Below are 26,564 nucleotides of genomic sequence, written 5' to 3' on the forward strand. Positions count from 1 at the left end.
TTCCATTTTCCTACTCATGAAACTTTATGTTCTTTTTACATCTTTCTCTTTAAAAAAATCAAACAAGCAAACAATGAAAAACAAGAAACACACATATAATAATAAAATCCTACAAATGTGGAAATCAAAATAGACAAGCTAAAGACCAATAAGACAAAAAATGGTCAAAACAAACCAAATGAGACAAAAAAATCTATAAAAAAAAATACCATTGAGCTTATGTCATGTTGCCAAACTACTTCTTGGCATGGGGGCCTGCCCTGAGTATAATTAAAACCCCATGTGACTTGAACTTGTGCAGGTCTTAAGCGTGCTACCAATCTCTGTGAGTGCATATGAGCATCAGTCTGGCTGTGTCTGGAAAACATTTTTTTCTTGGAGATACCCAGCACCTCTAGCTCTTATAATCTTTTTGCCTCCTCTTCTGCATAGATTCCTGAACCTTGATGGGAGGGCTTTGATGAAAACTTCCCATTTAAGACTGAGTATCCCAAAGTCTCTTGCTTTCCATAAATTATCCAGTTGTGGGTCTCTGTGTTAATTTCTACCTTCTGTAAGAAGAGGCTTCTCTGATGAGATCTGAGTAATTCTCTGATCTATGGGTATAGTGACATGTCATCAGGAGTCAGTTTATTGCTAAGTTCCTTTCGTAGAATAATAATTGCATTATGTTTTCTCTTAGGTCTGTGACATATTTAGCCTCAGTCTCTTGACCAATTTAGCAGTAGTGAGCATTACCTGTCTCATGGAGCGGGTCTTAGATTAAGTCTGATAGTAGCTGGTTACTCCCATAACATCTGTGCCACTCTTGTTCCAGTATATCTTTCAAGTAGGTCACTGCTGTAGTAGACTTTGTGTCTTTTTTAAAAAAATGCGTTTGTCTATGAAATTACTCATGATTTCAGCAGTATCTTTAGGGGAGTGTGAGTATTACAACTCTGGAGTTGCAAAGATATCCTGACTTATCAGGAAGCCAGACTATACTTAGAGCTGCAATAGGACAGCACTGGAAGGGTAGAACTGTATAGGGCAGTTCAGCTATGGAGGAAAGGTGTCCTGGCTTGTCAGGAAGCCAGGCTATCTAGAAGCTGGGGTGCAGTGGGGGATGGTCTCCCTGCAGGTTATAGCAATCCTGCTCCTCTCCTGAAGAGCTGCTACCGCTGAGCTCTGCTCTGTTCCCATAAGGGAATGTCCTAGCAAAGCTATCTGTTTCTTCTCTGACCCAAGATATTACTTCTTTTGTTAACATTCTGCTAAAGGGTAAGCCCTTACAGATATGTAGCAATCTCCTCCATCTCTCGTGAAAAGTTGTTATTTTTTCTGCTCATCCTTGCTCAGTCTCTTTTAGGGAACATCCCAGCAAGGTTCTTCTGTTCTGCTTACCCTTGCTTAGCCCCATAAGGGGGCATCTCAGAAAGGTTTTTCAGTTCAGTCCCCTAAGGGATGTCCCAGTCAGGTATTTTCTATTCTGAGCCAGTGAAACTCTTTTGAGAAAGGTATTTATTTGGGAAGTGATGTGGGATTCCTTTTTCTATGCTGTGAATGCCATGAAAGAAGCTGCTTTAGGCCTATTGAAGTGCAGAATAGGGCAAGGCAGGAATTCTAAGCAGATAGAGGAAGAGAGAGTAGGTGGAGTAAAAGAGAAGCCATGTAGCTGCTGTGGGAGACAGGTGCCCTACACTGGACACTGGTAGGCCACAACCACGTGGCGATGCACAGATTAAGAGAAATGGGTTAATTTAAGATATAAGAGTTAACTAATATGAAGTATAAGCAGATAGGCTAAGCAGTGTTGTAATAATACACTTTCTGTGTGATTATTTTGGGTCTGGGTGGCCAGGAACAAATGGTTAGTCTCCATATACAAGGAAGAAAGAGTCCAGGAGAGTGTCTGCCTCTGCCAGAGGGGTAAAAGGAAGCCTCCTACTGGACAGGCAGAGAGGCTTATATAGGGCTTCTTAGGGGTGGAGTTTTCCCAGGGAGATGAAGAATTGGTCAGTTTTCCCTGCTCAGGGATTGGTTGGTTTAGTTGGTCAGGAGCAGAGATGGCTCTGTTCTCAGGGCCAAACTTTGTTTCTTTCACTGGTCCTTTTTAGCCTTTTGGCTCTAATCTTAGGACCAGGGCATATTTCTTTCACTGGCTCTGGTTCTAGGGACAAAGTATGTTTCTTTGGGACTAGTTGAAGAGTCAGGGAATGCTTCTTTGGTCCTGAGTTCAGGGCTAAAGGTGTTTATTTCCCTGCCTCATGTCTCAGATGCAGGATGTGTTTCTTTCACTGGTTCTGGGCTCAGAGTCAGAGTGCTCAGAAATAGGTTGGTTTCCTGCTCCAGTTGTCCCTTTTACCCTATACTATCTAATCATTCTTTCCAAATTTAAGACTTTGTGTTAAATTGGATTCTTGCTTTGTAAAGTACTCTTGTGATGTTTCTGTTTCTGATGATCGCATAAAAATCTGAGCTATATTGAAAACCTATAGGAAAAATGAGATTATAGCAACCACTCCTAAAAGTTGTATTTTGACCCCCCCACACACATGCCATGGCACACATGTGCCTACATGCACACACACACACACATATACACATACATGCACTCATGCACGCATGTACACATGCACACACCAACAATAAATAAAATTTTATAAAGATAAAATAAAGCCATCTAAAAACCAGGTACATATAAATAATGATTAAAAAGATTTCTAGATGCATAATCTATGGAAAAGAAGGTAAAAAGAGTGTTTAATAACATCCTGGATATGTGAAAGTCTAACTATGTTGAGAAGGGATTGCATTGGTGTACAGATTGCTACCACCTTGCTTCTCCTGTTCCCACAACAGACACTAGAGTATTTTTCCCATTGTGAAGGAGACAATAAACTTTAATTGATCTAAAGTAGGAAATAAACTGAAACTGTCAAGATACTATTTAGGTCAACAAACTTGCAGGTTATATATAAAATTTAGGGAAAACATTTTATTTCTAAGCAGAAACCTTATTTTAACTCCTTTACTATCAAGATAAACTGACTTTATTTTTTGATACAGATTTCACTCAGTAGGCCAGGCTTGAGCTAAAACTCACAGAGATCCTCTTGCCTCTTCTTCCTGAGTGCTGAGATTAAATGCCTGTACCTCTATCACCAGAAAAATAAACTGAACTTTTGTAGGCTTTGAGAATAATACTTTAAGAAAAGTCTAGCAAGCTATGAATATTTTACATTACTTGGCACATATTAAAAAACATTAATCTTCATGAAAAATTTATATAACCTACACATTTATATAAACATTGTTTTACAGCATTTAGAACAATTATATGACAAGAAATCTAAAGTATTATTACAAGAAATAAAGTGAAATACTGTCTTACACATTAGGGAAAAATCCTATCTTTAAAAGAAAATTTGTTAGTATTTCAGTACACATGACTTCTTTTTATAATTCATGCTTTTAGTTAGCATACAAAATTGGTGTAGGAGGCCCTTTTGTTTGTGTGTTGCTTTCATTAGTTAATTAATAAAGAAACTGCTTGGCCTGATAGGGCAGAACTCAGGTAGGTGGAGAAGACAGAACTGAATTCTGGGAGAAAGAAAGCAGAGTCAGACAGCCACCATGGAACTGCCAGGTCAGACATGCTGAATCTTTCCCGGTAAGCCACAACCTCGTGGTGAAACACAGAGTTAACAAAAATGGGTTAAATGAAGATGTAAGAAATAGCCAATAAGAAGTTAGAGCTAAATGGGCCAGGCAGTGTTTAAATAAATACAGTTTTTGTGTAATTATTTCGGGTGTAAGCTAGCCAGGCAGTCGAGAGGACAAGCAGCCCCTCCTCCTGTTACACAAAATGATAATTTTCACTATGGCTTTTTTATAGATGCATATGTACTTTGTTAATACTTGCAGTCATATCTCCCTGTATTGTTTCCCCTTTCAACTGCCCACATTCTTCCACACAGTTATGTTAGCTGTCATGGTGTGTCTGTGTGGGGGTGGGGTGGGAAGGCTGTGTTTAAATCTAGGTTCACATGTAAAAGAAAACAGCGAGCTTTACTTTTATTCTCCCCATTACACACTCTAGTTCCCCCTTTCCCATCTCTCTAGACTCCTAAACCGTTATGGAAACGCAAATTAAAACTACCATGAGATTCCATCTCACACTGTTCAGTAGGGCTGCCATCCAGATACAATAGATAGTGCACCTAAGGATAGGGATGGGGACTTGGATCCTTGTACACTGCTGATGAGAATGTAACTTAAGTGGCCTCTGTGGTAATCAGAATGGAGTTTCCTTAAAATTCAAAACTTGAACTACTATATGTTCCAGTGATAGCACTCCTGTGAATACATCTGGAAGAATCTCAGTCAATAAGCCACAATGATGCTTACAATCCACATATATCATATATTATAAAGCATTTATTATATACCATATAGCATATACCATATACCATATGGTGTGGGAGAATTGTCTGTAATCTGTCAATCATATTTTAAATAAATGCTGATTGGCCAGACAGGAAGTATAGGTGGGAAAACCAGACAGGAAGTAGATGTTTCAATGAGAACAGGAGAATTCTGGGAAGCAGATGCTCCCTCCACCATTCCTACTCAGACCACCGAAGAAGCAATATGTGAGCTGACAGCTGGAAAAGGTACCAAGCCATATGACTAACATAGATCAGAATAATGGGTTAATATAAGCTATAAGAGTTAATAAGTAGCCTGAGCTAAGGGCCAATCAGTTTATAACCTAATGTAGACTCTGTGATTTTCTTTGGTATTTGCCGGTTGTGGGGTACCAGGCAGGACAGAAACCCCAACAAGCCAGCCCTCATGTTACAACCATACATCACATATTTTATAGAAGAGGAATGTTCTGGTGAAGTACAATGACTTCATGAACAGTGCTACTGAATACTGTGTGTGTTTTGAATATTTTTTCCCTTAAACTTCATACTTGCTGAAAGCAATCTATTTTCTAATAGCTTCTTACTACCCTCCAAGGAAAACTTGTGCTCTCTTAAGAGAAAGTTCAATGAAACGAAATCTAACTGCAATCTCTAAGGTCAGAACTAGTACCAAAATGTGTGGGTGTTAAGAGGTTCCAGACTTCATTGTTTCATAAGAATAACTTTCTGGTAAAGTACATGTTCTAGAATGGGCTTCTTGTGAAGTCATTATTGAGAAGCTTAATATCCATGACTCCAGGAATTGTTAGAGGGGATTCTCAAAATAGCCAAGAGGAGACATCGAGTCCCTAGTTACTAAATGCATGTACATGGGCTATATTAGAATTATCCAGAGAATTTATTGAAAATATAGACCTCTGAGCACCACTACAGAGATCTCAAGGTGCCAGGTTAAGAATTTGTAGTTTTGTTAAGTCTTCTATGTAATTTGATATACAATTAGTTTAGGAATCACTAGATTAGATAGCCCTTAACATGCATATCAAGAGTAGCAATTTATGAAGGGAGTTCCAAAGAGATGAGGTAAAAGTGAGTTTTCTACTTTAGTAGAACTTCAAAGGTTAGAGGACCTGCAGCGAAGGGCAAGATATAGATATTGTAGCTCATTTCTCAGACTTCAAAAACCCTGAAGGAAATTGAAGTATATTAACCAATCTCACTATGTTTGTGCCTAATTTATCCTCTTAGAGAGAAAAAAATACATTTTTATGAGACTTGGATTCTTATGTCCATCTTTTAGACATTAAAGTACTAGAGAATCAAAGTACTAGAGAAAGAAATATATGAAGTATTATAGAAGTGTAGAATGGGTCAAAAAAAGAAATATTTCTTTTTTTCTTTTTAAACATACAAAAGAGAAGACTACAGAGTAAGTTGGTATGTCTGGCCATCATGCCGCTTAAACTCATGTCCAGTCTCCCATTTCACCTCCACATTATTTTAAATAAATATAAGATGTCAGTCATATCTCATAATCCATATGTACTTCAGTAAGGCCTTTAAGGGTTGAATATTCTTTCTAAAGTATCACCACAATATCTTTATGATAAGTGAAAGAAAATTGACAGTTATTAATAGCATAAAATACATAGCCCAGTACTCAAATTTCCCTGGTAGTACATCAAAGTTTTTAAGTTTTATTCAAATGAGGACGTTGATACTCTGGGAAAGGAAATAACTTTAGCATAGGTTGATTGATCTCTTAGAATGTTATGATTGTTTTAATGGTATTCAGAGTTCGTGAGAGTTGTTTAGTTTAAAGAGGTCTCTAGGATATTATTTAGGTGTATTTTGCTATTTTTTGTTAAAGATCTTGCTAAAGATTCCTTTTCCACATCCTTTTATTCTCATCCTAGTATTTTAGGTCTAACTTTATTGAGCTATAAATCACATACCATAATGTTGACATTTTAATATAGCACACGATTAAATGGGTTTTTGAATGCTTTCTGAATTGTGCAATCATCATAACAATGACTTTAACTATCTTCAAAAGAAATTTCATACACATTAGCATTAAACTTCAATATCTCAATCTACTCTTTAGTATTATGTAATTAATAATCTATTTCTGTTTCTGTACATTTCCTTATTGTGAGCACTTCATATGAATAATATAAGATTAAATTTTTATGACTGGCTTCTTTCACTTAGTAGAATGTTTTCAAATTCACTCATTTATAGCATTTAGCCCCACTTTATTCCTTTTTGTGACTTAATAATATTCCAATGTGGAGATACATTGCAGTTTGTAAACCATTCACTACCCTTGAATTGTAGTTACAGACACTTGTGAGCCATTGTCTTGCTTCTGGGAACTGAACCCAGGTCCTCTGGAAGAGCATCAAATGTTCTTTTCTACTAAGCCACCTCTTCATGGCCCTGTCATGACATTTTAATTACAGCTGTCCTAGTAGGTGTGGTTTGGTATCTTATTGTGAATTTAATTTGTTGTACAGCTTTTGGAAAAAGTATACTCAGTTTATTTCCTTTTTTGTTTTCTCAAGACAGAGTTTCTCTGTAGCTTTGGAGCCTGGAGCCTGTCCTGGAACTAGCTCTTGTAGACCAGGCTGGCTTCAAACCCACAGAGCTCCACCTGCCTCTGCCTCCCAAGTGCTGGATTAAAGGTGTGCGCCACCACTTCCCAACTCACCAACTTGTTTTTATTTATGTATTTAGGTAAACCTTGGGTTCTTTTGTTTATTTGTTTTGAGACATGGCCTCCCTATGTAACTCTGGCTTGCCTGGATTATGTACACGTGCCAGACTGGCCTCTGACTCATAGAGGTTCATCTGCTCCTGCCTCCCAAATGCTGGGATTAAAAACATGGGCTACCATGCTCAACAGGTTCCATGAAGGGGAAATAGACAAGATATCCTGACAAAATTAGGAGCATGGGAGTGGGGAATGGAAAGAGAGGAGGAGGGGAGAAGGGGAGAGAGGAGGAGAACTTGAGGGAACAGGATAGTTGAGATGGAGGAAGGACAGAGATGGAGAGCAAGAAAAGGGATATTTTGTTTGAGGCTAACAAAGAAATCTGTCACTAGAGAAATTCCCAGGAATCCACAAAGATGACCCCATCTAGACCCTAAGTAAAGAGGAGAGGGTACCCGAACTGGCCTTGTCCTGTAGTCAGACTGATGATTAACTTAAATGTCACCATAGAACCTTCATTCAGCAACTGTTGAAAACAGAGGCAGAGACCCACAGTGGAGCACTGGGCTGAGCTCCCAAGTCCAGTTGAAGAGTAGGAATAGTGAGAATATGAGCAAAGAGGTCAAGACTATGAGGGGGATACCCAATGAAACACTGAAACAGTCTACCTGAGCTAACGAGAGCTCACCACTCTAGCCAAATAGGAAATGAACTAGCATAGGACCAAACTAGATCCTCTAAATGTGGGGACAGCTGTATGGCTGGAGCAGACTGCAGGGCCACTGGCAGGGGCACTAGGATTTTCCCCTGCTGCTTGTACTTGTATTTTTGGGTACCCATTCTCTTTGGATGGATACCTTGTTCAGCCTAGATATAGTGGGGAGGGCCTTGGACATTCCCCAAAGCAATGCAATGTGCCTTATCCTCTCTGAGGATTGGATGGGGGTGGGGTGGGAGGAGGAGAGGGAGTGGGAACTGGGATTGGTATGTAAAATGAAAAAAGATAGTTTATTTAAAAAAAATAAAAAGAAAAGAAAAAAGTAAACTTTAAAAGAATTATTATTATTATTATTATTATTTATTATTATTATTGTGTGTGTCTGTTTGTGTGTGCACAGTTCTCTGTTCATGTGAGTGTGTGCACATATGTGTGTCAGGGCCAGAGGTTGACCTCAGGTATCTTTCTTGATTGCTTTACACACTACTTCTTGAGACAGGGCCTCTCACTAAACCTGGAGTTAACAGTTTGGTGGGGTGCATTAGTCAATGAAGTCCAGAGAGCTGCCTGTTTCTGACTTCCACTGCTGGGGTTTCAGATGCACACTGCCATGGTCTATGCCTGCATGGGTTTATATGGGTTCTGGGAATCTGATTCTAGCCACTCATGCTTTCTTACCATCCCCTTTATGATGAGCTATCACCCCAGCCCCTTGACAGTGTCTTATTTTTTTACAAAAGCATAGCAAATTTAATGTCCAAGATATATTTCCATGATGTTAGTAGTACTAACATTCCTTAATTACAGGTTATTTTCATTTTGAAGGAGTCGCTATCTCTTATCATTGGTACCATATCTAAAAATTCCTTGCATAGTTCAGGGTTAAGAAAATTTACTTCTTTGTTTCTTATAAGATCTATATAAATGTTTTAAATATAGAATTTGTATTTAGGAGCCTCTGGATTAACATCAGAGCTTGCTCTGCCTTAGGGTTTCCACCGGTGTAATGTCTTTAGCAGTCATGAGATCCTGACTACAGAACTAGGTATCTAAGGCTAGAAATTTTTAAAAAAGCCTTTAACAATTATATGTAGGTTTGAAAGATTCTTAAAGACTGTTAGAAACTGTCAGAAAACAGCACTTCTGGGAAAAGAACAAATGAGTCTACATTATTATGTCTGAAGATGAGACTCTAATAAGGACATTTATTTAGAGCTCTTCACAAAACTATTTCATTATAATTCAGAAAATAAACATTGTAACATCAAAATATTTACTTTTTCTTTAACAATTTCTGTTTGAGTGTTTTTAGTGTATGTCTTTGATAATGTATATATAAAATAACAATAGTAAACATAAAGTATATATCTACAAATACTACAATATACAGATTAAATATATATGTACACATATTTAGACCTTAATCCATTTTGTACCCCTATACCAAAATATCTGAGGCTGTGAAACTTGTGAAGACACTTGTTTTGATCAACCATTATAGAGAAATGGAATGCCACCTGTATCTCTCGATGAAGAAGCAAAAACTGACATATCAGAGACAAGTCCATGGTGTGCCCTTACTTTGTAGTATCTCACTACCATAATATTTAGCTCACTCCTGAGAGACCAAATTCATTTTGTGAGAACATCATTAATCCATTCCTGAGGGGTCCATTCTTGGGATCTAATGACATTCTACCAGGCTCTACCTCTTAAAGGTTCCACCACCCTAATTGAAGACCAAACTTCAACACATAAACCACTGAAGGATGAACCATACACAAGCTATAGAAGTATTTTTTTCAGTAATTTTCTTTTTTGAAGATTAGAATCAGTAAAAATTATTTTAGAGGATGGTATATACTTTTTTCCATCCCAAGAGTAGTGTGCTTTTGTGAGAAGTGAGGTGGGTTTAAACCATGCATGGGATTGCATTAGATCCATTTATTTTAAAATATCAGCATTTATTGGTGATATATCATTCATTCATTCATTCATTCATATTTAATAAATAGTTTCTTAGTGCGTAATATGCATCTCGCTTTAAGGGGATATAGTTGTGAACTTAAACACAGTATCTAAACCCATAGTGCAGTATAGTTTGGTGGAGGAGACAGTTGTAAGCCATGTAAATCACATTATATGATTGTGATGTGAAATAAAAGTACAGCAAGCTACAAGAGGCTATAAGAGATGAATTGAGGCACTGTCTTCGTTATGGGCTTTTGGAGAAAGGCTATTCTTCAAAGTGGCATTTAAGCAGAGTTTTGATGAGACTGGTTGTCGTGCCTTGTGAAGAGATAGGGAGACAGTGGCATAGATGGAAAGGTGGTGTGTGCGAGGAGCACACGGTGGGATAGAGAGATGGTGTGTGAGAGGAGGGGTGGCGAGGTGGTGTGTGCGAGGAACATATGGTGGGAGAGGGCAGTGCCATACTCTTTCTGGACGAATGGGTGTTCAGAAAGCAGTGTTGCTCAAAACATGAATATAACTGAGAAATAGATGGAATGCAGGCTAAATTACTTGAATAGTTTTGCCTTCCTTTGGTTTTTTGAGGCCAAAGAGAGGTGGGTTAACCACAAACTAGCCAAAGATATCAGAGGACCACAGGAAATCAGGAAGGGTTATATGGTGGCTGGGCTTATTTAGAACATTGAATTCTACCCTAGTAATAGTTCCTGGGACCTCGAGTACTGCTGTCTGTGATTCTCTACAACAGTAATTGATAAGGAGGCGGAAAGGGATATGTGTTTTCTGTGGCTGAGTAACAGATGTCAGGCTTTTCTTTTGAAGCGTCCTAAGAATTTCTTGAGCAATAGGTACAGGAAGGACCTACTAAAGTGTTGTGATGGTGTGTTTTCCTGTACTATTTGAAGCAAGGTGTATGTACTAACCTCTTGGCACGAAAACAAAATAGAACACGCAGATACCAAAAGAAACAAACGATTTGTTCCTTTGGTAAGTGAGGTAAATAGAAGAGTCACTGCAGGAAATGAGGCTATAGCTAGCTCTGCCTGAGACTTTAGGCCCTTGGCAGAAAAGACGCTAAGTCGCGAGAGCAGTTATTTGATGGTCCATTGTCACCGTGGCTTCTAATCAGCTGGGAGGGAAAGAAAGATGAGGGAAATCCGGGTTGGACAACTGAGCATGAAGGAAGAGAAGGAAGAGCAAGACAGCCAGGGAACCCTCTCCACAAGAGCCGACGGGAGGCGGCTACAGTGGGTCCCCAGCGTCAAGAAGGGGGCACGGGGAGGCGGCGCGGGCCCCGCCCCCTCCCCTGGCGGGCGCGGGCGCGAGAAGACGCTGCGCGGCGGCAGCGGCGGGAGCGAGCGGCAGCTGTCAGGCCACCGAGGTCCAAGCTGCACTTGCTGCCCCATTGAGGACGAGGCGACAGCGCGAGCTGTGACCCGGTCGCTGAGGAGCCAGGCTAGAGGCGCGCAGAGCTGAGCTGCCCGGCATCGGTAGCCCTGTCCTTTCTCCTTCCTATTGTGTTGGGTAAGGTGTCTGCGCGGGGGCAGGAAGAGGGGGCGAGGGCTGCTGGACCCGGGAGGCCAGGAGGTGGGGGGCCTGTGGGAAGAGGGAGAAAGGGCAACTTAGGTCATCGCCGGGGCCACTAGCCCCTCAGTCAAGGGGCCTAGAAGCTGCCGAGGTTGTAGTCGGAGGTAGGTGATGGTGGAGGGGGGCGTTGCTGAGTAATCTGGAGTGGCTGCCAGAGCGGGGCAGAGAGGCGCAGGGCTCCGTGGGGAGCGGGTGTGGTTCACTGCGCATGCGCCACAGTCGCCTGGCTCTAGGAGCTGAGGATGAGGTGAGAGGACCTGGGTCTGAGGTAGTTGGGACTATGCGTGACGTTTCACTTTCTAAGTTCCCAATACTGAAGCAGTGTTCCCGTTGTGGCTATGCCAGCATTCCTGGTCTCCTAAGGACGTTTTATTAGTGTCCTGAAAACCTTTACTTCTAGGCAGCCTATTAAGGAAGACGTGGCCTGGGGACAGTGCCAAGTTCCTATCAAGTATGTCTTTGGGCTTATTGGCCCAGAACTGTTATGAGGAATGAAAGATTAGACATGCATTTCCACATTGAACACTTGGCTGCATATATGATATAAATGCCAGCATAAAGTTAGGAATAGCATTTCCGTGGCATGACAGCTATGGCATCTAGACTTTCTAGCATGGGTGTAGCTGATAACTGAACTCTGCAAAGTAAATTGAGTGCGTCACAGGGCTTCCCCGCCGCAAAACAACCCCCTGTCCAGCATCAGGTTGCATGGGAAGCCACCAACCTACACCATTTAAATTAGAGGGTCTCAAAGATCAATCATTTCTTTCTTGTGTTGATTTTCACATACATTGAAAAAAGCCACACCCATTTCTCTGGTGCAATATTTCTGAATAATATTTCAGGATTCAACAGCCAACTGAAAGCCCTAATCAGCATGTCGCCACAAGATGGGCTTTCCTCATAGCTCCAAGCATGTTCCCTCCTCCGTGCAGACCACTGTCATCCATTGTCTGCCCCCCTTCTTCCCCCACCAAGCCCTGCAGTACACACCCCTGTCAAGACTTGCTCCTAAACAACCTGCGCTACTGATTGTGAGCATCTTTCTACCCCATGGAAACTGAGCTGGCGCTGCCGTCATCATAATAAAATACGTTATTTTAAAAGGTTCAACCTTTCTTTGTTTTATTCTCTCTGCTCCCAATCTCAAGCACCCCCAACTAAATACCGTAATTTTAAGAAGCCTGTGTGGGTGCAAACATAGCTGATTCAAAAGGTCTCAACTGCACTGAAGAATAGGGAGCTAAGAATATTGGTTATATGAATTCCTGATTCATCTTGTTATCCAAGACAACATTTGAGTCAAAGCCAGCTATTTCTCTGAATGGAACCAAAATTAGAATTAATATTACGGTCCAAGGACTGGAGGTGTAGATTAGTGTTTAAGGCACAGTGCCCTAGGTTTGATTCCCAGGGATTAAAAAAAATAAAAAAGAAAGGAAAAATGAATATTCAGTTCAGATCTAGCATAATATGGGAACCACACTGAATTTCACCTTCACATTAGATATATTTGTGATTATCAGGAAGTCTTCTCTCTGCTTAAGGCTTTCTTCTTTCTGTGTTTGGCCAAATTTGGCTTCTCCTGGGGGAGGGGATTTGATTTCATTGATTTTTATACTGTCATAGCTCTTTTCAATTTGAATATGCACTAACATTTACCATCCTCACCTTCAAACGTAATAACAGGGATGGCAGCATCCACTGAAAACAAAGTGGGTATCATTATTCTCCCCTTGGTTTTGGTAGGAATAGAGATATTGTGGGAAATATAGATTTTAAGATGTGAGTGTAGCAATAGGGAAATGGACTTTCAACAGGTGGAATGTCTGTTAAGTCCTGTCTAGAAGGGAATCCAGATAAATTCATAATTTGTATTTTTAGTTACAATGTATGTGATAACTTTTGCACGTCTTACAGGATCGTGGGTAGATTGTTGTCATAAATTCCAAGGCATTAGTTCTGGGTACCTACCTAATATGTTAAATCATAAATACTTATTGCTTATTTCTATGATGGATTCTGGAACCACATACTGAAGAGGCTTCAAAAATACACACAAGCAGAGAACTTTTAAATCAGTTGTGAAGGAAAGGCATTTTTTTTAAAGAAGTCCGTTAACAACATCAAGCAGTGTGATAATATCAACTTCAAATAATAAGTTGTTTTATTGAGACATAAAAGGTGGACTATTTGTGGGGCATAATACTATCATTTGATACAAATATATAATATATAATGATTGAAGGGTAATAATTACTTCCATTTCCTTTAATATTAACCATTTCTGTGTGCTGGGGACTTTCATATTCTGTTTTTTTTTTTACTATAAAGGACTAGTGGAAAATATTTTATTTTCCTTTTCAAAATGCCCAAATAATTTTTATTAAATTTGATCATTGACTATTTATACAGAAATAGAATGCATTCTGATTTTTCTCACATCCAGCACTCCCTTATCTCTTTTCTATACCTGTCAAGCATTCACTCCTCTCCGCAAGTCCTATTGTCCCTGAATGGACTTGAACTCTTGTAGCTGAGTATGAGCTTGAGCTTCTGATCTTCCTGCATCCACTTCCTGAGCGCTATAGTTATACATATCTGTCACCATGCCTGGTTTTATATGGTGCTGAGGGTCAAACTCAGTGCATTCAAATATTCTACCAATTGAGGTACACCCTCTCCAGATTATTTGAAAATATATTATTAATTGCTTTGAGCGGTAGTTATCCAACTCTCTTTCTCTAGTGGATCTAGAGGATCCAAGCAGCGCCTCATACATGTCAGACAACAGTTCCTACCACTGAGTTCCATCTTTAGTCCCTACTGTGAAACTGAAGCTTACGCGTTTATTTGCAAATTCCTCACGGGCAAGTCTTTGCCTTAAACATTTCCAAACTTATCTACATCTGTTGGGAGTTCAAGTGCTAAAACTTTACAAAGTAATTGGGTGAGGAGAAACCAGAGACAGGGACAGAAGATCTGAAAGACTGTCATAACGTAGATGGGGGAAGATACTGCCAAATGGCACCACAGCCATGTGCAGTGGCGAATGCCTGTAGTGAATCATGGGAGGGAAGAAAAAAAAATTGTCTAAGACCGCGATCCTGACGCCAGCCTGGGCAACACAGTAGGATTCTAATTTTTAACATGGAGTTAGAAGTAGAGGACTGGGAATGTTAAGCCAAGTCAGCAGGATATCGTGACTAAAGGCAAGAAGACCAGCCTTAACTGTGTATCTTTCTATCTTTAGCAAATAAATGGGCATTGGAAATGGGGGGGATGTGGAGCTGTGGAGCAGCAGTTTAACCTCTGGGTTGTAACCCCTTTGGGGGTTGAATGACCCTTTCAGGGGGTCATATAGCATATATCAGGTATTTGCATTACGATTCAAAGAGTAGCAAAATTACAGTTATGAAGTAGCAACAAAATAATTGGGCGATGGAAGGGTCACCCCAACGTGAGGAACTATATTAAAAGGTTGCAGCATTAGGAAGGCTGACAATCACTGGTGTAGAATATCACCTAGGTAATGCTACAGCACATGGTAGGTACTCAGTTATTTCTCAAACATCAGTAGAAGGGCTATTCCAGAAGATCCTGAAGATCCCTTCAACACTGAGACTCTATGCACCGTGCAGGTGTTCACCAGGCATTGTTACACGTTAAAGAACAAGGAGGAACTAATATCTCCATCAAACAAAGGAATGGTATAGCAGCAAGGAGGACCCTATTTTGCCTCTTTTCCCCATACCATGTAGTTTATGTACCTAGAACCATGTGTGCACATTACGAACTAGAGAATTCTCAGATTGTCATTAATACTGATCATTATTTCTGGAGTTGGGCCTTTAGTTTCCATATTCACTGTGGTTTTGGCCTATCTAAAGAGTTTATCCACAGTTGGGAAAGTGGGTTAGTGAGTTATAATGGTGCTAACATCTGTTTTCTAGATACTTCAGGAAATTTATTTGGTATCTACCATTTATAACAGTCATATATAGTTTATGCAAATTTGTAATTCCTTATGTTGCTTTTAAAAATGAGAGTTGAAGAGTTTTGAACTGTAAAATTATATTGTAGGCGAGCATTAAAAATAAAGTATGAAGTGTTAGCATAGCCCAGTGGTAGAGGACTTTCCTCTGAGGTCCTGTGTCCCTCTCCAGCATATCAAAAGCAAAGCCAAACAAAAAGGAGAATAAAAAACTGTGCTAACAAATCTGGTTCACCATCATTTCAAGAAATATTTGTCACTTGAGTTCCAAAGACAGAAATTTGAAAGCAGAAGAGTATGGACAAAAATCAAGCAAACAGAAATGGTAGAAAATTTAAGATTCTGTAGAGTAGATTTAGCCTAGGAAGGAGAATAAAGCTTAGCAACTTAGATGTGACTTACATTTTAGCTACTGATTTAGATAGTCAACAAATAATTAAACGACTGAACTGTTTTTTAAACAGCTTCTTTATTCCTCAACAAACATACTTAACAAGCATAGGAATTGTTTGTCTTTTTGGACCACTATTTTAGTTTTTGCTTCATTAATATATGCCAAATTAACTATTAATATTAAGCAAATGTGTTTGTAGTAAGGACAGCTAAATATTAAAACCTGTGTTCAAGTAAGGCATGATGGTGAATACCTGTAACCTCATCACTCAGGAGGATTGAGGCAGAAGAATCAGGCCATCTCAAGCTATATCGTGTGCTCCAGACCACCTTGGGCTTCATAGAGAGAACGTGTCACAAAACCAACCAAGCAAAACCTTGGTTTCAAGACCGATACCATCAACTAATGAATAAAATAATTAGCTAAGAAAGTATACTATAAGTCCATAAACATATTAGTGGTTTCTTCTCTGATCATGAGAATCAGTTGCAGGCTGCCTCAAGGCAGACGGGTGGGTGCCCTGGTGGTTTTTGAAGTGGGACTATTGGTAGGTATAAAGGGAAGGAAAGTTGCCTCTCATTTATCTTAAACTTCTCTGCTGTCACTCTACCAAATTTTACTTCTTGGAATATGACCTATTTGCTTTTATTTACTTTTGCATTGAATAGAGCATTCGGCCAAAAGACAACACAAAACAGTTTATTTTTAAATCACACTGAGTACAGTCAGATTAGGGTAAATTGAAGTTACAGATGTAGATGACGATCACAGTAAGCACCTGTACAATTGTGAATTTTAAGTGTGTTTGTGAGGATTCCCTACAGGTTACTTGAGATTGCTATGGGATTTCTCCCTGAATTGAATATATGTTTTTCCTAGAGACTCATTTTCATTTCATTATAGATTATTAAAAATGTGCTCCCCATTCTGATTTTAGAACCCTAATAAAAGAATAAATCAACAAGAGGGACAAAGGAGAAGGCTGAAATTGTGAAAACCCAGCTGGGTAAGTATTTCATGAGATCATGCTGTGAGTTTTGATAGTTTACATTTTCTTCTGTTAAAGTGACTATTTATAATTTTAAATATAATTCCAAAATAATGTTAAGGACTGTTATGGTTTCAAATGATCTTTTAAATGTATGCGCTGTTAGAATCTCTTTTGCATGCACTTCTTTGATCAGTATTTAGGTTTCCTTCTTTTGAGGCTCTTGCATAAGAAATATTACCTTACCCAATTAATATCAGCATTGTTGAGTTTCCAGCATAGACTCAATGTGACAGTACCTAACAGAATATTTTATTTTAACATGTATTTTAAGTTGCCCATGTATAAGTATTTTATATAGGTAAAATTACTACATGATTATTGGTGCTTTAGATTTTTCTTATAACTTTTCATATAAGATCCTCTTTTGGATAATACCTGTGACATTGATATTTGTCAACTGTCATAAACTTAAGTGTCATTGTACCATGAAGAAAAAAATATGAAAGATCTATTTCTTATTAGAGTATCCATCTCAATGCAAGTAAATGGGAGGAAATACTTAGAGAAAGTTGAATTTTTTCTCTTTTTCATATTCTTGGGTCCAGTCTAATTGCTACCCAGATCTTGACTGACAGAATCAAGAATACAGCTTATATACCTTCCAGTAACAGTTAGGTCTCTCAGAAGCAAGCATTAAACCTCAAATAAGTTTCATATTTGTATCTTGTTAAGAACCGTCCAAACCGGAAGCTAATATGCTCACGTGGTTGAGTGGCACACCTGTTCTAGGTCCTCTCCCCTAGCATAGTGTCAGACCTAAGCCACCTATTAGTTGGCTTACTTATGGCCTTCAGCCATTCCTTGTCCAGGTAAGAAGCCTCAGAAAAACAAGATCAGGTTTCCCTATTTTATCAACAGAGTCTTCTTCCTTTCCCTTTTCTTAAATTTAGTAATGATCATGTAAGATCATTATCAGAGTCCTTATAATTCAGGGAAATTTTCTATGAAGTTGATTTGTCTCGGGTTTAACTCCTTTCCTTCCTACCCTTTTGTATATTTTCAGGTTCTTTTGTTTGCAAACTTCTCCCTGTTTGGTGCTGCAACAATGAGTGGGAAATCCCTTCTCCTAAAGGTCATCCTCTTGGGTGATGGTGGAGTTGGGAAAAGCTCGCTTATGAACCGTTATGTGACCAACAAGTTCGACTCCCAGGCTTTTCACACCATTGGGGTAGAGTTCTTAAATCGAGATCTGGAGGTAGATGGACGCTTTGTGACACTTCAGATCTGGGACACTGCAGGGCAGGAGCGTTTCAAGAGCCTTAGAACACCATTCTACCGGGGAGCAGACTGCTGCCTCCTGACGTTCAGTGTGGATGACCGGCAGAGTTTCGAGAACCTTGGTAACTGGCAAAAAGAATTCATTTACTATGCGGATGTGAAGGACCCGGAACATTTCCCCTTTGTGGTTCTGGGTAACAAGGTAGACAAAGAGGATAGGCAAGTGACAACTGAGGAGGCAAAAGCCTGGTGCATGGAGAATGGAAATTACCCTTATCTAGAAACAAGTGCCAAAGATGATACCAATGTGACAGTGGCCTTTGAAGAAGCTGTTAGGCAGGTTTTAGCTGTAGAGGAACAGCTGGAACATTGCATGTTAGGCCACACCATTGATTTGAACAGTGGCTCCAAAGCAAGTTCTTCATGCTGTTAGATGTAGGGACTCTGTTCAAAAGTGTGCACTAAGTTGGTTAGTCTGTAGTGTAAGAACTACTGTGCCCTCTGGTGGTATTCACACACACATACACACACACACACACACACACACACACACACACACACACAAGCATATGCGTGCGTGTGAGGGTAAAAGATAAGGTTCTACTTTTGAAACAGAACCTTTCAAATTGAAATTGTAGAGCAGATTTAAAAAAAAAAAAGCTTTATTGAGCCAAGTGTATTATGCGTGATTTCTGCTATTTTCCCCTTCTTGTGTGTCTCAGGACATTTCTGAAAATTTTAGTCCTGAGAGATTTAAGTGTTTTTAAATCACAGTTTAAACCTAGAACCCAGCCGCATGAAGGAGTGAAAGAGCTTAAAGTGTTCCATTAAGTAGCTAGCAGATGCCGCCACCAGACTCTTGCCAAGCAATTTATGACATTTCTACCAAAGGGAAAAATAAGATTCTGAGCTGTATTGCAGCAAAAATAACAATGGAAGTGATGATTTCTAAGCATGAATTAGAAGAAGGTGGTGATGATTAGAAATGTAGATGTATAAAAATACACACTGACATATTCAAATCCTTATGTACGGTTTATTCTCATATGAACCTAAACAAAATCATCTCAGTAAGCATTGCGCTAATGACACTGGAGTTTGGTTCTAATCCATGTGTTTGAGTCACAGGACACTAGTGAATGGATTACGCTTAACTATGCCAACCCCCTCTGCAAATACTTGGTTGGCCTGCTTTTCCTTCATAAGTCTGCTGCTGCTACTGCATAGACATGTTGCTTCCTTGACAGCTTATCAATTTAGTGATGCTGCTTAGTATGTGACTTTGGGTGCAGTGCTCTCTGCCAACAATTTAGACGATCCTATGGTTCACCATGCGGGCTCATGAAGGCTCCAGAAAAGATTGGAGAGTAATGGGCTTTTCTCACAGCTTCCTTCGCTCAGTTGTGCGTTGTAGGGGAAGGATCTGATGTCTCACCAGACTGTTCAGCTGGCCAAAGTCGGACATTAAAACTGGCAAAAGAACAGAGGTTTATAAACTTTGTGTTAGAATGAATTTCTCATTATTAGATTTCTTCAAACGTGAAATAGACTGCCTTAATAGTGACCTCCCTCCCAGGAAAAGTAGTCACTGGATGACCACCTGTTAAAATACTGTAGAAAGAATTTCTGTACTGGCTACATGTTTGGTAGAAGGTTCCTTCAGGTTTAAGTTCTGAACTTACAAACTATGTCAGTGCCATGGTCTGCTTGGATTTATCTGAAAACAATAGTTAACACTAGAGAGGACCATAAAAATCCTCAAGCCATTCTGGGATTAGCCTTTAACAACAACCACTAATAGAAATATTCCAAAGACACAATGGTCAAAGAATGGTTTGACAATTTTTGAATACCACGACTGCCAATTATATTATTATATAATTAATATATATTAATGTATTATGAGTGTGCCATCTGGTTTTTCTGGGTTGATCTGCATAGATTTTTAATCTGTGCTTTAAAACACGTATGATAAAAATTGTGACCCACTGTAGAGAGGGACAGTTAGATAAGGCCCCCCTCAAAAAAGATTCAGGCCCGGGATGGGGTGGGAGCATTCACAGGAATACAGCCCAGAATTCTCCATTGTAGCCACACACGGAATCAGCCTTACATGTGGGACCTTATGTGCTTTAAGAACTCTGGTACTTTTTGGCCACATAGACAAGAGGAGGACAGTATTTCAACCCAGACTTACTCAGTATTTCCAATATTGTATAGTCCTGACCCTATTGTCCAATTAATTTAGATGCCAGAAGTCAAAGCCAGAGCTGGGACCCCCACAACTCTTAAATATTGGTCCCTATCCTGCCTATGCCTATAGCCAGCCACACTGGTTTCAATGTTCTCCAGTCATTTTGCAACAATCATGTTAGGGTGAAACTCTGTATGTCGGAACTAACAAATGGTAATTGTCTTTAAGTGCATGAGACCTGGGGCCTTCTCTTTCTACTTGCACTCTGCTTATACTAGTTTCTATTTGTAGATCTCAGGCCTTCATGAAGATCTCCGTCAGCTCATTAAAACTATTTGTCTCTGTAGAGTGGCATGTGGTCATTTGAGTAAAAATAAAAGTACGTGGGGATTCAATTCATAGGCATCCTGTCCATTGAGGCAAGTGTTAATTTGATTGGCAGGTAAGCTGAAGCCCCTTTCTTCGTAGCCATACATACACCTTTAATTTTTCGCTACCAAGTTACATCACAATATCAAGCACTTAGCAGTAAGGGACAAAACAGTGGCATTTTGATGAGTAACACTCAGTGGGTACTGACATGTAGTTTGGGTAAGATTAAAACCACCAGAAGCTGGCATCTGCAGTACCAGGAACTGTGCATATGCGTTTTGAAATTGACTTTGTATGTAGAATGTGCAGTGGAATATTTTCAATAGGTGTTTTTTAATGAACACTAGACTTTGGGAATAATGTACTTGTAATTGGAAGCATACTGTTTTTTCAATAGTCCATTAAAACTCCATACAAAATATTTATTTAGTTTCTTGTCACATATTGGCTTTCCGGGGGCCTCAGGTTCCATGTCTTCAGTGGATTGGTGAATTTCAGGTGTCTGTACCTGCCTCAGCCATCTCTACTTTACCCTGAGGTATTCCACACTCCTCTTGTTGCAGGTGCTGCTAAACATCTCAAAATGTGTATAAGATATTTTGTTCCAGTTGTTTAAAAACTCATCTGTGTCAAAGTGAATAAAAAGTGCATTTTGAATAACCAAAACACAATGCATGTAGGGTTTTTATTTCTCTCCTTTTCAGTATAGCAGTTATACCTGTCAGCCAAGCCCCTCTCTCAGATGGTACCTGATGTGGTCTCTGCATCATTTTTTATGTGATACTCCAAGTGGCTCTCCCTATTTATCATGCAATAGTGATAGAGAAACAAACTCAAAAGATAGGAGATTCCTTAAGAATATGGCTCTTAATCTACTTGGTTTTTAATCATAATTTTAAATGTTAAACTATTATAAAACATAAACAGAATATTCACATCGTCTTTATTTTCTTGGCTGATAATTGGCCTAGACATTAAAAAAAATGAAAATGTAGACGAAACAGATCAGAACACAAAAGATAGTTTTTTATACAAAAATGTTCCATTCTCTTGACCACCACACTTTGGGCCATTAATGTTACGCTAAGCATCAAATGGCTAGAACACATATAACAGTGATTTTTTTTTGATTGCATTTATTTGTTTATACACATGCATGCGTGCGCACACCATAGTAGGTGTGCAGAGATCGAGGACAACTTTCTAACTCAGGTCAATCATTGCTTACAAGAGAAATCTCCTCTTGATATCTTAAGCCATAATATGAATATGTCTCATTTTGGGGACAATAGCTGAAATTTATCCAGAAAGATGGAGGGTATACAAGATATGATTTCTGTTCTATTCTAAAATTGAATATTAAAAACACTTTGGGAAATCGAGGCATCTGTTTGAATAATTTCATGATGAAACTTGAGATTGGCATATCTGTTTAATTTTAATTACTTAAGGAAATCCTGCAACAATATTTTTTCAATGTCGCCAATCTAGATAGTCATCTCATATCTTTTTTTCCTTGCTATGGAGAGAGAGACAGGATTTGACACAGAGTGGTTTTTCTTATACTTGATTTCAGGGAAGATAAACCGTGATGCACTGCTATCACACACAACAAAATGCCATAAGGCCAGCGGATTACAAGCAACAGAATTTTGTTTCTCACGGTTCTGAAGGCTGGCGAGTTTAAGATCAAGATACTGGCAGATTCTGTGTCTGGCAATTTGCAAATTTCTCATTTACAAATGGCATCTTCTCATTGTGGGGCGCGCAGAAGGGGTCTCGTTTTAATCAAAACACTGGTCCTATTCATGGAGTTAATGTCCTCACAGCCTAATCACCTCACCAAGTCCCTACTGCCTGATACTATCATCTGGCAAGTTAGGATTTCAACATGAATTAGGGGTGAGTGAGCATAAACATTAGGATCACAGCAGACATATTAAAATCTGTATATTTGGGAGTAGTCACTAATGTTCCCCTCCTCCAAGCAAATATCTTTAATTATCCTAGCTTTTCACACCAATGGAGGAGCCTTTACTGTTTAACCTACTCTTTTGGTGTGGGGTGGGGAGGTTTGAGACAGGGTTTCTCTGTGTATTTGTCTGCCCTGGAACTCACTCTGTTGACTGAGCTGGCCTCAAACTCACGGAGATCTTCCTGCCTCTGCATCCTGAGTGCTTGGATTAAAGGCATGTGCCACCCTCACCTGGCTAGTCTACTCTTTTTAAGAGAGTAAAAGGAGAATTACAGAAGCTAGGCATGTTTTACAGAATAGAATAAACATTATTTTTAAGAGAAATATCAGGGACTGGAGAGATGACTCAGTAGTTAAAAGTGCATGCTCCTCTCGCAGAGGTCCCAAGAGTGCAGTTTCCAGCACCCGAGTCAGTGCTCACAAATACCTTTAACTCCAGTCCCCTGGCTATTGAAAGTCTTTGGCTTCTATGGCCATCTTCAGTCACATGCACGCACCCCCAAACAGATATACATGCATACAAATAATTTTTAAAATACATGAAACCTAAAAGCTAAAGGCTATTCAATAACACATACTGATAAGTTTACACACACTGATCATCAATGGCATATTTTTGTTAGCTGCTAGTGGCAGTTGCAGTGATTTGGAGGCAAAGCTTTTTTTCCTTAGAGAGTGAGAGGTTACCTAGTCTTTTCTCTGTGAGAATAAGCATCTCCACACGTGGGTATGAGAAGCTGTCCTCTTTAGTCATACAGGAATGGAAACAGTAAACTGTCCATCTTCAGAAATTGTTTTGTTTGCTCGAAGGAAACACAGAGCATTTTGATTCAGCCACATAAAAATACTTTTAAAAAATAGTGTGCTTTGTGTGTGCAAATGTATATTCTTAGGTAATCTGCCAATTCCTTTCATGCTCTGTCAACCATTGATAAATGTGTAATGAGTCTCACTCCAGCACTCCTGAATTTTAACCAGACAACCCAGCCATCTTGTTTACTTTGAATTGGTTGATAAAAAGTAATTGGAAAACACTACCTAACGAAAGAAATAACTCAATGGAACATTAGTTATATTAATTGAAATAAACATTTTGACCATGACTTCCTTGTTGCACTGGTGGGGAAGAGACAGTCTTAGCTCTTCTGTTGTCCATTACATTGTTCCTGGCTGCCTTAAAACAGCACATTTGCCCTGTACTGTAAGGTTTAACAGCCTAGTGATACATGGACGTGTGTTGGTAGCTTTAAATCATCTCTTTCTTTGTTCCTGGGTTGAAAATGGCGCCACCAGTGTACATTTTGAACCTTGTCTTTATAAAGTCAGAAAACCAAGGAAATAGACAAGCAGGATAAATAATATTCATTTCTAATAATATTATTCTAAGATAAGCAAATTTATCTTTGTTATGTGGGATTTAATATATTTACATAAAGGGAAAACTAATTGTAATACTGTACACACACTGTGCCATCTTTTTCACTTAATACATAGTAAATATTTCCATGGCATTGTTTTCCTAGGGATTGTATTTAATGTTTGCATGCTTTCTTATTGAAGAATGCACTGTAAGACTTGTAGTCAGATTGTGTCCTTTTATAAGCTAAAGGGGACAAGAAGGTTATTAATAATAAGCTTACTTCAGATCTGTGCTTATTTCTTAGAGTTAACACTTCTAGATCAAAGAATATGAATATTTTATGGCTTTTAATATGTAATGACAAATTGTCCATTAGAAAGTTGTCCCAAATTACATCAACATTAGTAGAATAAGAGACTGATTTTCTCAAACACCCACACATATCATCTTCTTGAACCACACTCACTTCCCTCAATGAAAGTAAAAACTCATGTTTGCACGTGTATTTATTATCTGAGAGCAATAACTGTGCAGATATAGACTGATCATTTTTATTTTTCTTAAGTAAATGGGCCATTATGCTTCTTAGCTTATTTGGGATGTGGGACATCATTTTGCTTCTTATTTTGTCTTATTTTTGCACGGGAGATGGAATCCATGCCTATGCCTACTAAGCAAATGCTCTATCTCTGAGATTCATTTCTCATTTTTGTTTCTTATGGAATTTGAGGAATTCGTTTTTATATTGTGGGTTTAAACCCTTGATAGTATCCACATCCCTACTTTTTAAAAATTCCTCTCCACATTTCTCACTTTTAATTCTGTTGATGGTCTATTTCAAGTATGTTAAAATTTTTGAAAAGCTTATGTTCTGATAAAATAGAAAACTATGGTAGGTGGAAAGTAGGGAAAGTCCTATCTTATTTCTTCTTTGCTTCAGATAGTATTGGGTGTGTAAGCACAGAGAGTCTGTGGGTCTTAGTATTATCAACATAATAAAAGGCACAGGCAGGAGTCGAAATACTCTTGCATCTAGATACTTACTACAAAGTACCAACCAGCTGGTTTGAACTGGTTTAGTTTTTGCTGGAACAGACAGATTGCTCTTAACTCATACAAATACAGTCAGGGTAACTTCAGCTTTCTCCCACAAGGGGACAATAAAGACTTGCCAGTGTTCTGTCATGGAAATCAGAACCCAAACTGTTAGAACTAAAGAGGCACTTAGAAAGTGCCTAGCTAGCCCACCCTTTCCTTAGTTCATATATAGGAAATGAAGCACCGGACTAGTCCAATAGTCCAACAAAATGCCTGTGTCCGAGGCATTTCCCATTTACAGTACCATGGCTTGGTTCAAATGACTCAAACTGTAAACAGTCACAATTGGTGTTTTTTTTTTATTTGTAAGAATCATTTTATCCTTTTTGGTTGAGGCAAAGCTCACAGAAGCATTAAATACTTAAAATATACAACTCATTTATATTTAGTATTTTTAGTGTTGTAGAGACACAATTTTCCCAGCTCAAATCCAATCCTGACATTCAGTGGGTCATTTATCTTATGATAATTATATAATCATTTTTAACCCGAGAAAGCGCTGTCTTTCTTACCCAGTTGGTTTGAGGATTAATAAAAATAATAGGTACAAGAAACATTAATTATTCTTATCCTTGAAGATATTAATCGGAACCAGGTATAGTAATGCATGCTTGAAATCTTAGTACTTAGGAAGTTGAGACGGGCAGACAATGAGTATAGGACCAGCCTGAGCCAAATAGTAAAACTTCTTTTAAAAAAAACCCTGAAAAATAATGTCTATCACCAGCTCCTCACTGGTGTTAGTAAATGTATTTTCACATTCAAAATAAAAATTGAAGATACCAGACCATGTTTTTTCCCATCTTGTGGTTATTGCTATCCTATATTGTATTTTAGTCTACTTAGAGGTAGACTTTTATTATAAAGAACTTCCTTCCATTTGGTCTTCTTAGCACAAGCCTGTAATCATGGATACTTGGGAGCTGAGACAGGAGGATTTCAAGTTCAAGGACTGCCTCTGGGTTAACAAGGGGGAGTTTTAGGTCAACTTGGTCAATTTAGTAATACTTTGTTTCAAAACAAAAACTAACAAATGAACTGGTGATACAGCTTAACAGTGGGGCATACATCTAACATAGAGGAGACCCTAGATTCAGTCTCTAGGACTACAAAACCAACAAAAAAAGCACCATTAAACAGGTTCCTGTAAAAGTGGGCAAAAAAAATGTTTGCGGTATTTGGTGGTTATAAAGTGCTCACTTTCAAACAAATATGTTACTTAGGGAGCTTTTGAAAAGAGATAAGTGATCCCACAGAAAGCATGATCATATGTGTACCATTTTAGAGTCAAGGTTGGGACAGACTTTAAACAGGAAACTCCAGGACACTAAGAATGTATTTGGAAGGATGAAAACAGATCGCTAATGGAAGGAAGTAAAACAAGGGAGACAAAGAAAGGGAAGTTTTTAATTCTAAGCAAAGTAGGGTTCAGGCTTCAGACAAAAATTTGTAAAAGAAAAAGAAATCTCCGATGGGAATGACTACCAAGATCCTAGCCCACATT

At 38.9% G+C, this 26,564-nt stretch overlaps 1 protein-coding gene across 2 annotated transcripts; it reads left to right on the forward strand.

Annotated features, from left to right (window-relative positions):
- The first annotated feature begins 4,600 nt into the window (after positions 1 to 4,600).
- Positions 4,601 to 21,292, forward strand: Rab9b (RAB9B, member RAS oncogene family). Of its 2 annotated transcripts, none has more exons than XM_048457958.3 (3): positions 4,601 to 4,655; positions 16,730 to 16,798; positions 17,847 to 21,292. In XM_048457958.3, the coding sequence occupies exon 3, from the start codon at positions 17,889 to 17,891 to the stop codon at positions 18,492 to 18,494; it is 606 nt and encodes a 201-aa protein (XP_048313915.1). In that variant the 5' UTR covers positions 4,601 to 4,655; positions 16,730 to 16,798; positions 17,847 to 17,888; the 3' UTR covers positions 18,495 to 21,292. The 2 variants fall into 2 exon arrangements, with proteins under 2 accessions (XP_048313915.1, XP_048313905.1); XM_048457948.3 differs by lacking the exon at positions 4,601 to 4,655 and adding an exon at positions 11,167 to 11,341.
- Positions 21,293 to 26,564: the final 5,272 nt, after the last annotated feature.

Source organism: Myodes glareolus, chromosome X (assembly GCF_982192425.1).
Source record: "Myodes glareolus chromosome X, mMyoGla1.1, whole genome shotgun sequence".
NCBI classification, from domain to species: domain Eukaryota; kingdom Metazoa; phylum Chordata; class Mammalia; order Rodentia; family Cricetidae; genus Myodes; species Myodes glareolus.

Bases quoted from the DNA above. Each gene is read 5' to 3' on its own strand.
- Rab9b (XM_048457958.3), top strand. From the start codon at position 17,889: ATGAGTGGGAAATCCCTTCTCCTAAAGGTCATCCTCTTGGGTGATGGT.